General features: G+C 43.9%; 1 protein-coding gene across 1 annotated transcript in view; it reads right to left on the reverse strand.

The window, feature by feature from the left end:
* Nucleotides 1-12,368, reverse strand: part of ITGA1 (integrin subunit alpha 1) — a 345,166-nt gene that overhangs the window by 132,643 nt on the left and 200,155 nt on the right. The window contains exon 9 of the mRNA XM_069748575.1: nt 12,055-12,220. Within this exon, the coding sequence (XP_069604676.1) occupies nt 12,055-12,220 (166 nt within the window). The remainder of the gene's footprint in view (nt 1-12,054; nt 12,221-12,368) is intronic.

The raw sequence follows: 12,368 nt of genomic DNA on the forward strand, positions 1-12,368 counted from the left end.
ATCTGGAATTGCTTGCCTGAGGAGGTGGTGATGGCGAACTCAGTCGAGGGGTTCAAGAGAGGCCTGGATGTCTTCCTGGAGCAGAACAATATTGTATCATACAATTAGGTTCTGTAGAAGGACGTAGATCTGGGGATTTATTATGATGGAATATAGGCTGAACTGGATGGACAAATGTCTTTTTTCGGCCTTACTAACTATGTTACTATGTTACTATGTTACTATTGTCATGTTGAAAGACCCAGCCACATTTCATCTTCAATGCCCTTGCTGATAGAAGGAGGTTTGCACTCAAAATCTCACGATACATGGCCCCATTCATTCTTTCACGTACCCTGATCAGTCGTCCTGGCCACTTTGCAGAGAAACAGCCCCAAAGCATGATGTTTCCACCACCATGCTTTACTACTGTGTGTGTTTGATGGATGCAACTCAGTATTCTTTTTCCTCCAAACACGACAAGTTGTGTTTCTACCAAACAGTTCCAGTTTGGTTTCATCAGACCATAGGACATTCTCCCAAAACTCCTCTGGATCATCCAAATGCTCTCTAGCAAACTTCAGACGGGCCCGGACATGTACTGGCTTAAGCAGTGGGACACATCTGGCAATGCAGGATCTGAGTCCATGGTGGCGTAGTGTGTTACTTATGACAGGCCTTGTTACATTGGTCCCAGCTCTCTGCAGTTCATTCACTAGGTCCCCCGCGTGGTTCTGGGATTTTTGCTCACCATTCTTGTGATCATTCTGACCCCACGGGGTGGGATTTTGCGTGGAGCCCCAGATCGAGGGAGATTATCAGTGGTCTTGTATGTCTTCCATTTTCTAATTATTGCTCCCACTGTTGATTTCTTCACTCCAAGCTGGTTGGCTATTGCAGATTCAGTCTTCCCAGCCTGGTGCAGGGCTACAATTTTGTTTCTGGTGTCCTTTGACAGCTCTTTGGTCTTCACCATAGTGGAGTTTGGAGTCAGACTGTTTGAGGGTGTGCACAGGTGTCTTTTTATACTGATAACAAGTTTAAACAGGTGCCATTACTACAGGTAATGAGTGGAGGAAAGAGGAGACTCTTAAAGAAGAAGTTACAGATCTGTGAGAGCCAGAAATCTTGATTGTTTGTTTCTGACCAAATACTTATTTTCCACCATAATATGCAAATAAAATGTCAAAAAAACAGACAATGTGATTTTCTGGATTTTTTTTTCTCAGTTTGTCTCCCATAGTTGAGGTCTACCTATGATGTAAATTACAGACGCCTCTCATCTTTTTAAGTGGTGGAACTTGCACTATTGCTGACTGACTAAATACTTTTTTGCCCCACTGTAACTGTTTATCACTCATGGTAATTCTGCTTCATGTCACCTGTCTAATCCATGGTTTCCCCCCCCCTTTTTTTTCCTTTTTTTTCCTTTTTTTTCTTTGCTATGTTGTGCATAAATATGTGATTCTTCAGAATTTGTTTTAATTTGTTTTAGTCTTTGCCTGATGAAGAGACCTGTGTAGATTCGAAAGCTTGCTATTTGTTACCATCTTTTCAGTTAGCCATTAAAAGGTATCAACCACTGAGGACTCTCAATTCGAAATATTTTTCTATCTACTGGCTAACACGGTACCAAGATATATTTCTTTCCTGTAAACTCATCTGTGTCACTTCGGCATCCTACAGAGGAGAGCAGTACATCCAGATGTGGGTGCAGCTGTAACGCTCTGGAGGTTAAGAAAAGTCTGCACATTGGGGGTAGGAACATGACACTTCCCCTGACAGACAGGATCTACGAGGTTCAGCATTTTCAATAAAAACAAACAAAATCTGCCAGCGCCCATGAGAAGAATGAATCCCCACGTTTCTCAGAGCTTCTCCCATTTACATGTGGGAAAATGCTCCGCAGATTGACATCACCACAAAGTACAAATTAGCTTCCCAAGAACGAGAAGTTCTAATGTACTGACTCACATCAAATGTGGACATCACGTTATGTAATCTGAAGTCTGCAGGTAAAACTTGTGTATACAAGGTATATACTGTTTAAGTCCCAGCTGCTGGACCGCAATGCAAATAAAATTGTGATTAATATTGATAGGGAGCTAGAAAAAGCTAAATGTGAAGAGCAGAAGTGACAACAAAGTCCCCTTGTCCCCAGGACTGTGTTATATAATAATAATATAATACTACTACTACTACTACTAATAATAATAATGTAATACTGCTACAACTAATAACATAATAATAATAACAATAATAATAACAGTAATGCAATACTGATGATAATAATAATAATAATAATAATAATAGAGCCTGCAGGCTAATGCTCTTTTCTCAAAATGTTTCCATTAGGAAAATAAGCATATAGAACATAACAACCAACAGACTGGATTAATCAATAAATAACATTATACTTTTTTGTTCTAGTAGTTCGTTGTCTTATTTGTATACATTCACTGCTGCTATATGCATTTATTTGTCAGCTCATAAATAATTTCCCAGGACCTTCCCATGTCTACTTCCTGCTGACAAATCTTGGCAATTCTTACATAAGTCCCTGGAGAAGTGCATAAAGAAAAGGCATAAGCAAATGTTCCTTACAAACACTGTGGACTTAGATACAAGTGCTTCTCACAAAATTAGAATATCATCAAAAAGTTAATTTATTTCAGTTCTTCAGTACAAAAAGTGAATCTCATATATTATATGGAATCAGTACAGACAGAGTGATCTATTTCAAGTGATTATTTCTGTTAATGTTAATGATTATGGCTTACAGCCAGTGAAAACCCAAAAGTCATTATCTCAGTAAATAAACATTGAAATAGATCAGTCTGTAATGATATAATATGAGTTTCACTTTTGTATTGAAGAACTGAAATCAATTACATTTTTGATGATATTCTAATTTAGTGATAGATAGATAGATGATAGATAGATAGATCTAAAGATAGATATATTATATGTGAGGATGCGGACTGTCTTACCCCCTCTCAACCCTGAAGACAACCACCGTATGCATATGTGTAATATGAACAGTGTTATGCGTTTTATGCATTTAATGTGTATGTGTATAATCCCTATGTAATATGTTATGGTTATGTGTAGAGCAGCAGGCAGATGCTGAAATGATAGTTTATACAGATAAGTGTTTACAGATAAATGGAAGCAAGGGTTATTAGTAATATACAGTAGGAGGTAAGGAATAGTTAATGTTAGGTACAGGTCCACAGATGGAAGGGGAATAGTGTTAATAAAAGGAGAGGGACTTCCTTGTTATGTGTGATATGGAGTGGTGGAAGGTAGAAGCAAGTTCTTCGTGGAGCTAAAGTGTAGTGTGCTGTGAGGGCCAACATGGGCCTATCACTCACGGCAGTGGATTGCCACACAACTTGTTCATGAGGATCCATTTGTCAGGCCCTGGACCTCAAGTTTGGTGCCGGGGCCATTGAGCACATCACACCTGCAGCTCTGCAGAGGAAGATGGACATGGATTCTCAAAGGCGATGGAGCGGGATCCCTAGAAGTAGTGGGGACAGCAGGAAAAAAGAAACTCTGTTGAGAACCAGTTTCAGGACTGAAGTTATGTCCGGTACCTGAGGGAAAGACTGAAACCTATTGTGCCCTATTCCACATGCTCCACCTCTCAGTTTGTTTTTGCACACATTTGTGCATTCTTCTGCTAGATTAAAGGACTCTAAACTCTCAAATGGTATGAGACCCTTTTTGTCCCTATGTACTTGTGCTACTTAAAGGTAAAGTTAGCAGCAAAAGGGGAGGAAATGGATGACCTGATGATTCTCCTGGTCAGGACTATATGGACTGTATCCCTCAATGGACTGTGTTAATTACAGCTTTGCTGTAAAAGAGGGATCGTATAAACTGTGCTCATGGACTTATGAGTACAGATGGGCAGTCACCTGGATGTTCGGGTCCAGCAGGTTTGGCGGAACAGTTACAGAACAGTACCCAGACTCCATTCACTTGAATGAGGGGCTTAAACATCCAGTGTTTGTCATGCTGTCATGCGCATGAGAGGGCGGCAAACACTGATTCTGATCGGTGGTAAAATCATCACCTCAGACAGCCGCGGTTCCCATGATGTGATCGTAGGTATAAAATTTACCTCTGGTCACTAGTGTCAGCTGATGGATTACTGCTTCTATAAGCCGAAGCCTGCTGCTGCTAATAACAGCGAGAGTAGGTGGCGACTGATGGGAGTAATCATCAGCCAGCACCTGCGCTCTAAATAAATAATTTAAAAAAAATGGCATGGGATCCCCTGTATTGTTGATAACCAGTCAGGCAAAACTCACAACTGGGGATGACAACCTTCAGCTGTCAGCTTCAGCAAGGATGGTTATCAAGAATAGAAGGGTCCCCACTCCGATTTTAAAATTATTTAAATAAATACTTTAACCCCTTTCTGACATATGGCGTACTATCCCTTCGAGGTGGTATGGGCCCATATGACCACGGACGGGATAGTACGTCATAATAATAATAATAATAATAATAATAATTATATATTATTATATTATTATATAATAATTAATGTCATGCCCTTTAATGCGACACTGCGTCTTCAGTCGCAGTGATCACATTAAAATTCCGACACCATCTTACCTGTAGGAAGATGGTGTCGGCATCCCAGGGTCTGTCTCCGCCCCCCCGGCCTCCTGATCGCTGTGATTGGTTGTTCAATTCTGAACAGCCAATTGCAGCCTTTCTCATTGTTTCAGCCAATCAGATTGGCTGAAACAGTAAGGTCCCAGGCTAGGATCGAGTACCAATGTACTCGATCCTAGGCCAGTGCCTGGCAACGCCAGGCATCGGCCAAAACCCCCAGATTGGCGCGATCGACGATCACATCAATCGCGCCAATCGCAGGGCACAGCGGCGGTGTTACCACGCTGTGCCCTGCTGGTAACTTCCTGGATCGGTGCTGTAATAGCACTGATCCTACTCCGGAGCCAGCAGCTACTGATTGGCGCGATCGATGTGATCATCGATCACGCCAATCACAGGGCACAGCAGCGGTGTGACCGCCCTGTGCCCTGATGGTGACCTGCCGGTGATCTGCCTAGAATCGGAGCTGTGAACTCCGATCATAGGCCGGTGCCTAGCAACACCTGCATCACCAGGGCCTCCTCGGATTGGTGGGATCGATGTGATCATCGATCCCACCAATCACAGGTCACAGCAGTGGTATGACTGCTCTGTGACCTGTCTCACCTGTCCCTGACCTGCCTGACTGCTCTGCAGGAATCCTCACACTAGTTGAGGATTCCTGCAGAGCGGTCACGCTGAGAGATCCCCTCCTGTGCTGGGACTTGTGGTGCCACAGTAGGCACAGTAGGCCCCCCATCCCCCCTTCCCTTTTTCCCTCCACCCCCACTTTGCGCGGCTTCCATGCCCAAATGTAGCAGCCGCCGATTGTTGATTGGTGACGGAGTTCACCAATCAACACTTGTGCTCACTTTTCTTTTTCACCCCCTTAGCACCGCTGAGCATTGATTGGTGACGCAGTTCACCGATCAACACCCGTGCTCACTTTTCTTTTTCACACCCCCACGTGTGCACCTAGCTGCCGCATCTAACCCGTGCCTTCCCTTTTGTTTTGTTTTTTTTTCCCATCCCCGTGCGCTCACCCTGCTGCCGCGTCTAACCCATGCCTTCCCTTTTCTTTTTTTCCCCATCCCCGTGCACTCACCCAGTCGCCGCATCTAACCCGTGCCTACCCTTTTCTTTTTTTTACCCATCCCCGCGCGCTCACCCAGCCGCCGCGTCTAACCCGTGCCTTCCCTTGTCTTTTTTTTTCCATCCCCGTGCTCTCACCCAGCCACCGCGTCTAACCCGTGGCTTCCCTTGTCTTTTTTTTTCCCATCCCCGTGCGCTCACCCAGCCGCCGCATCTAACCCGTGCCTTCCCTTTTCTTTTTTTTCCCAACCCGTGTGCTCACCCAGCCGCCGCATCTAACCCATACCTTCACTTTTCTTTTTTTGCATCCCAGTGCGCTCACCCAGCCATCGCATTTATCCCGTGCCTTCCCTTTTTGTTTTTTTTCCATTCCCGTGCACTCACCCAGCCGCTGCGTCTAACCCGTGCCTTCCCTTTTCTTTTTTTTTCCCATGCCAGTGCACTCACCCAGCCGCTGCGTCTAACCCGTGCCTTCCCTTGTCTTTTTTTTCCATCCCCATGCTCTCACCCAGCCACCGCATCTAACCCATGGCTTCCCTTGTCTTTTTTTTCCTCATCCCCGTGCGCTCACCCAGCCGCTGCATCTAACCGTGCCTTCCCTTTTCTTTTTTTCCCATCCCCGTGTGCTCACCCAGCCACCGCATCTAACCCATGCCTTCACTTTTTTTTCCCATCCCAGTGCGCTCACCCAGCCATCGCATTTAACCCGTGCCTTCCCTTTTCTTTTTTTTCCCATCCCCGTGTGCTCACCCAGCCACCGCATCTAATCAATGCCTTCACTTTTTTTTCCCATCCCCGTGCACTCACCCAGCCGCTGCGTCTTACCTGTGCCTTCCCTTTTCTTTTTATTTTCCCCATCCCCGTGTGCTCACCCAGCTGCCGCGTCTAACCCTTGCCTTCCCTTTTGTTTTTTGTTTTTTCACATCCCTGTGCGCACACCCAGCAGCCGCCGAACTTTGAAAAGTGATGCGGTTCACTTATCAGAGCTCTCGCGCCTGCCGTTTTTTTTCACATCCTCGTTCGCACACCCAGCAGCCGCCGAACTCTGATAAGTGACGCGGTTCACTTATCAGAGCTCTCGTGCCTGCCACTTTTTTTTCACATCCCCGTTTGCACACTCAGCAGCCACCAAACTTTGATAAGTGACGCGGTTCACTTATCAGAGCTAGGGCCTGCTGTTTTAAACTTTTCCTTTCACAGGTATTATTTTCTCCCTATTTGCTTTTTTTTTCCCTTCAGCTTTTTCTTTCAGAATAGTTTGCACCAAACACTATCCCCCCCACACGTACACATAGTTACCAATAAAGTACACCCAAGCACCATACTTACAAAAAAAGTCCCGCTCGTCCCGTTTGTCCCAACAGCGCTATTCATTGGAGGAGGCATATTTTTTCATTGCCTCCGACACTGATAGCGAGGGAGAGAATCCCACATTCCTTTACTCTTCAGATTCTTCATCCTCTTCCTCCTCCTCATCTTCCTCTTCAGGTCCTGTGGAACCGCCACGCAGACGTTGCAGGACAGAAGCAGATGAAGATGAGGCAGTGCCCACTCCTGAAGAAGAACCAGCATGCCCCACTTTTGGACCTCGCCCCCCAAAAATTACGAGCCACTGATTCCTGATTTTGTGGCAGAATCAGGAATCAAGTTTGACACCACCAGCCTCACAGAAAGACTTTTTCAAAGTCTTTTTCTCTGAGGATTTTATTAAACTCATGGTGGAGCAAACTAATTTGTATGATCGGCAATTTTTGGAACAAACCCCGGTTCATCATTTTCTAACTGGTCTCCTGTAGACGCAGTTGAAATGATGCAGTTTTGGGGCGTGGTCCTTCATATGGGGATCCTGAAGAAGCCAGAAATTTGGCAATATTGGAGTATTGATATTTTATACAACACTCCAGTGTTCCGAAAGGTCATGGCCCAGACGCGTTTTGAGGCCATCCATAAATTTCAGCATTATTCCGATAATGCACAGTGTCCCGCACGAGATGACCCCAACTTTGACCGTCTGTTCAAAGTTCGTCCGGTCATCGAACACTTCAGCAAAAAGTTTGCTGAAGTGTACGTGCCCCAAAAGGACATCTGCGTGGATGAATCCTTGGTTCATTTTAAGGGGCGGCTCAGATTCCGTCAATACCTGCCCAACAAGAGGGCCAGGTACGGAATCAAACTCTACAAGCTGTGTGAGAGTACCTCAGGGTACACCTACAGCTTTAAAGTCTACTAAGGGAAGGACACCAGGAATGAGCCCCCTGAGTGTCCCCCTGTCCTGGGAGTGAGTGGGAAAATTGTGTGGAATTTGGTGCACCCACTGCTGGATAAAGGTTATCACCTATACACCGATAAATTTTATTCCAGCATCCCACTCTACAAATCCCTCTCTGCGTGAGGTACTGTCCGCAAAAATCAGAGAGGCCTACCGAAGACGCTACTTGGGCAGATGCTCAGAAAAGGTGAGAGCAGAGCCCAATGTAGCGATCACCTACTGGTGGTCAAGTACAAGGACAAAAGGGATGTTCTACTCTTGACCACCATACACGGTGATGGCAGCGCCCTCAGCACTGTACAAGGTACCTCTACACAGGTCAGCAAACCGGACTGTGTATTAGGGTACAACAAAAACATGGGGGGCGTTGATCTCTCCAATCAACTCCTCCAACCATAGTGCTTTGAGAAAGGCCAAGGTGTGGTACAAAAAGCTGTCAGTGTACATCGTACAAATGGCAATGCTCAATGCTTTCCTGCTGTCACAATGTGCATGCCACACAGATACGTCATACCTTCAGTTCCAGGAGGTAGTGGTTAAGGCCCTGATATTTGGCACGAGGGAAGGAGCAGGCCCCAGTACTTCCCGAACTGAGGGTGCTCGAATCATACCAGGTCAGCATTTTCCGGGGGTGGTTCCGCCACCTGGAAGTAAAGGTAAGCCACAAAAAAGGTGCTGAGTGTGCTACAAAAGAGGAATACGCAAGGACATCATCTATCAATACGACACCTGCCCTGACACACCTGGCCTGTGTATGAAGGATTGCTTCAAATTGTACCACACCTCCATGCACTACTAATTTATTTTACAGGAACCAGTAGATTAGTTCCAAAGAGGGGGCACGTCTAGGTAAGTTCCTTAGGGGTCTAGGTTCCAAAATGATGTTACTTGTGTTTTTTTTACTGTTTAGGCACATCAAGGGCTCTAAAAACGGAACATGACGCCTGCAGACCATTCCATCAAAGTCTGCATTCCAAAACGTCACTGAGTCCCGACGTGCCCAAACAGTGGTTCCCCCCACATATGGGGTATCAACGTACTCAAGGCAAATTGGACAACAACTTTTGGGGTCCAATTTCTCCTATTACCCTTGGGAAAATAAAAAATTGGGGACTAAAAGATCATGTTTGTGGAAAAAAATTTTTTATTTTCACGCCCGGGCATTATAAACTCCTGTGAAGCACTTTGGGGTTCAACGTGCTCAACACACACCTAGATAAGTTCCTTAGGGGGTCTAGTTTCCAAAATGGGGTCACTTGTGGGGGGTTTCCACTGTTTAGGCACATCAGGGGTTCGCCAAATGCGACATGCGTCCAATCTCAATTCCAGCCAATGTTAGATTGAAAATGTCAAACGGCGCTCCTTTCCTTCTGAGCCCTGCCGTTCGCCCAAACAGTGGTCCCGCCCCACATATGGGGCATCAGCGTACTCAGGATAAATTGGACAACAACTTTTGGTGTCCAATTTCTCCTGTTACCCTTGGGAAAATAAAAAATTGGGGACTAAACGATCATGTTTGTGGAAAAATAGGATTTGTTATTTTCACGCCCTGGCATTATTACTTTCTGAGAAGTCCCTGGTGGTTCAAAGTGCTCAACACACACCTAGATAAATTCCTTAGGGAGTGTAGTTTCCAAAATGGGGTAATTTGTGGGTGGTTTCCACTGTTTAGGCACATCAGGGCTCGCCAAACGTGACATGGCGTCCTATCTCAATTCCAGCCAATTTTACCTTGAAAATGTCAAAAGGCGCTCCTTTCCTTCTGAGCCCTGCTGTGTGTCCATACAGTGGTTACCCGCGACATATTGGGTATCAGCATACTTAGGACAAATTGGACAACAATGTTTGGAGTCAAATTTCTCCTGTTACCCTTTGTGAAAATAAAAAATTTGGGACTAAACGATCATGTTTGTGGAAAAAATAGGATTTTTTATTTTCACGCCCTGGCATTATAAATTTCTGTGAAGTCCCTGGGGGTTCAAAGTGCTCAACTCACACCTAGATAAGTTCCTTAGGGGGTGTAGTTTCCAAAATGCGGTCACTTGTGGGGGGTTTCTACTGTTTAGGCACATCAGGGGCTCGCCAAACGTGACATGGCGCCGATCTCAATTCCAGCCAATTTTAGCTTGAAAATGTCAAACGGTGCTCCTTTCCTTCTGAGCCCTGCCGTGCGACCAAAAAATGGTTCCCTCCACATGTGGGGTATCAGCATACTCAGGAAAAATTGGACAACATCTTTTGCGGTCCATTTTCTCTTTTTACCCTTGGGAAAATAAAAAAATTATTGCTGAAAGATCATGTTTGTGACTAAAAAGTAAAATGTTCATTTTTTCCTTCCACGTTCCTTCTGCTCCTGTGAAACACCTGAACGGTTAATAAACTTCTTGAATGTGGTTTTGAGTACCGTGAGGGGTGCAGTTTTCAGAATGGTGTCACTTTGGGTATTTTCTGCCTGATAGACCCCTCAAAATGACTTCAAATGTGAGGTGGTCCCTAAAAAAATGGTTTTGTAAATGTTGTTGTAAAAATTAGAAATCGCTGGTCAAATTCTAAGCCTTATAACTTCCTAGCAAAAAAAAAATTTTGTTTCCAAAATTGTGCTGATGTAAAGTAGACCTGTGAGAAATGTTATTTATTAACTATTTTGTGTCACATAACTCTCTGGTTTAACAAAATAAAATTTCTAAATTTGAAAATTGCGAAATTTTTGCCAAATTTCCGTTTTTTACACAAATAAACACAAGTTATATCGAATAAATTTTTACCACTAACATGAAGTACAATATGTCATGAGAAAACAATCTCAGAATCGCTAGGATTTGTTGAAGGGTTTCGGAGTTATTACCTCATAAAGGGAAAGTGGTCAGAATTGTAAAAATTGGCCCGGTCATTAACGTGCAAACCACCCTTTGGGGTAAAGGGGTTAAAAAATGGTGTGGGCTTTCCCCCATTTTTGACAACAAGCCAATCTAAAGCAGACAGCTGAGGGCTGGTATTCTCAGGCTAGAAGGGGCCATGGATATGGGCCCCTTCCAGCCTTAAAAAAAGAAGCCCAGTAAAAATGCATCTATCAGATGTGCTAATTCTGGTGCTTTGCCCTGTAGCTGTGACAAGTGAGGTTCATATTTGTGGGGTTGATGTCACCTTTGTATTTTCCGGTGACATCAAGCCCACGGATTAGTAATAGAGAGGTGCCTATACAAAGCTTATCTATTACTAATCCTTTAGTTATATTGTAAATAAAGACACAACCAGAATAAAGTTCTTTATTTGAAATAAAACAAACCACCCTTTTACTTTTTAACCACTGCCGTATGCATATGTGTAATGTGAACAGTGTTATGCATTTTATGCATTTAATATGTATGTATGTATGTGTATAATCCCTATAATATGTTATGCCAATATGTAGAAAAGCGGGGCAATTGCCAAAACCCAATGATAGTGTATAAAGATAATTGTTTATAGCTAAAAAGAAGCAAGGTTTATTAGCAATATACATAAGAAATAGTTAATATTAGGTACAGACCCACAGATGGGAGGGTTATAGTGTTAATAAAAGGAGAGGGACTTCCTAGTTATATGTGTTGTTAGGAGTAATGGTAGATTTAAGCAAGTTGTTGGTGGAGTTAAAGTGCAGTGCACTGCTAGGGCTAACATGGCCCTATCACTCGGGCCAGTAGATTGCCATATAACTCATTTATGTTGATCCATTTATAAGACTAGGACCTCAAGATTTGGAACTTAGGCCATCCGGCACATGGCACCTGCAGGCCTGCAGGGGAAGATGGACACGGATCCTCAAACGTGGAGGATAATGGATTCTGGGTGCACTGCCACCGATGAAGAGGGATCCCTAGAGGTAGTGGAGACAGCAGGAAATGGGATACTATATCGGGAAAGAGTGTTAGGGCTAAAGTTATGTCCGGTACCTGAGGGAAAGCCTTTAACCTATTTTACTCTATTCCACATGCTCCACTGTAATAACTGTGACCTGTTCAGTAAAAGTTTGAATGTTGAAAAGCAATAATGAATCAGGCTTAAATGTCAGTGGTTAATAGGTCAAAATTATAGTTATAGGAGCATCTACCACCTAATATTACCTTCTAGGGCAAATATCCTTTCTCCCAATGATTCCACAATGGTTGACAAAGCCAGTTCTTCGGAGACGTTAAAGAAGTGTTTGTCTTTTGGCTCGCTTGCAATAGAAAGTATCTCATTGACCAGCTTCTCTGTGCTTATGTTACCTCTGTTGTAGCTTCCAAGAATCTAAAATGATAATAAATAAATGTAAATTACTAATTTCATTATATAAGTTAAACATACATATCGCTATATACAGTCCTATGCTAAATTTGGACCGGGGCCACCACTAGCAGGTTGGTTAGATCTGTGAAACCCTGTAAATTAATGTCCT

This window comes from Ranitomeya imitator, chromosome 1 (genome assembly GCF_032444005.1).
Source record: "Ranitomeya imitator isolate aRanImi1 chromosome 1, aRanImi1.pri, whole genome shotgun sequence".
NCBI classification, from domain to species: Eukaryota; Metazoa; Chordata; class Amphibia; order Anura; family Dendrobatidae; genus Ranitomeya; species Ranitomeya imitator.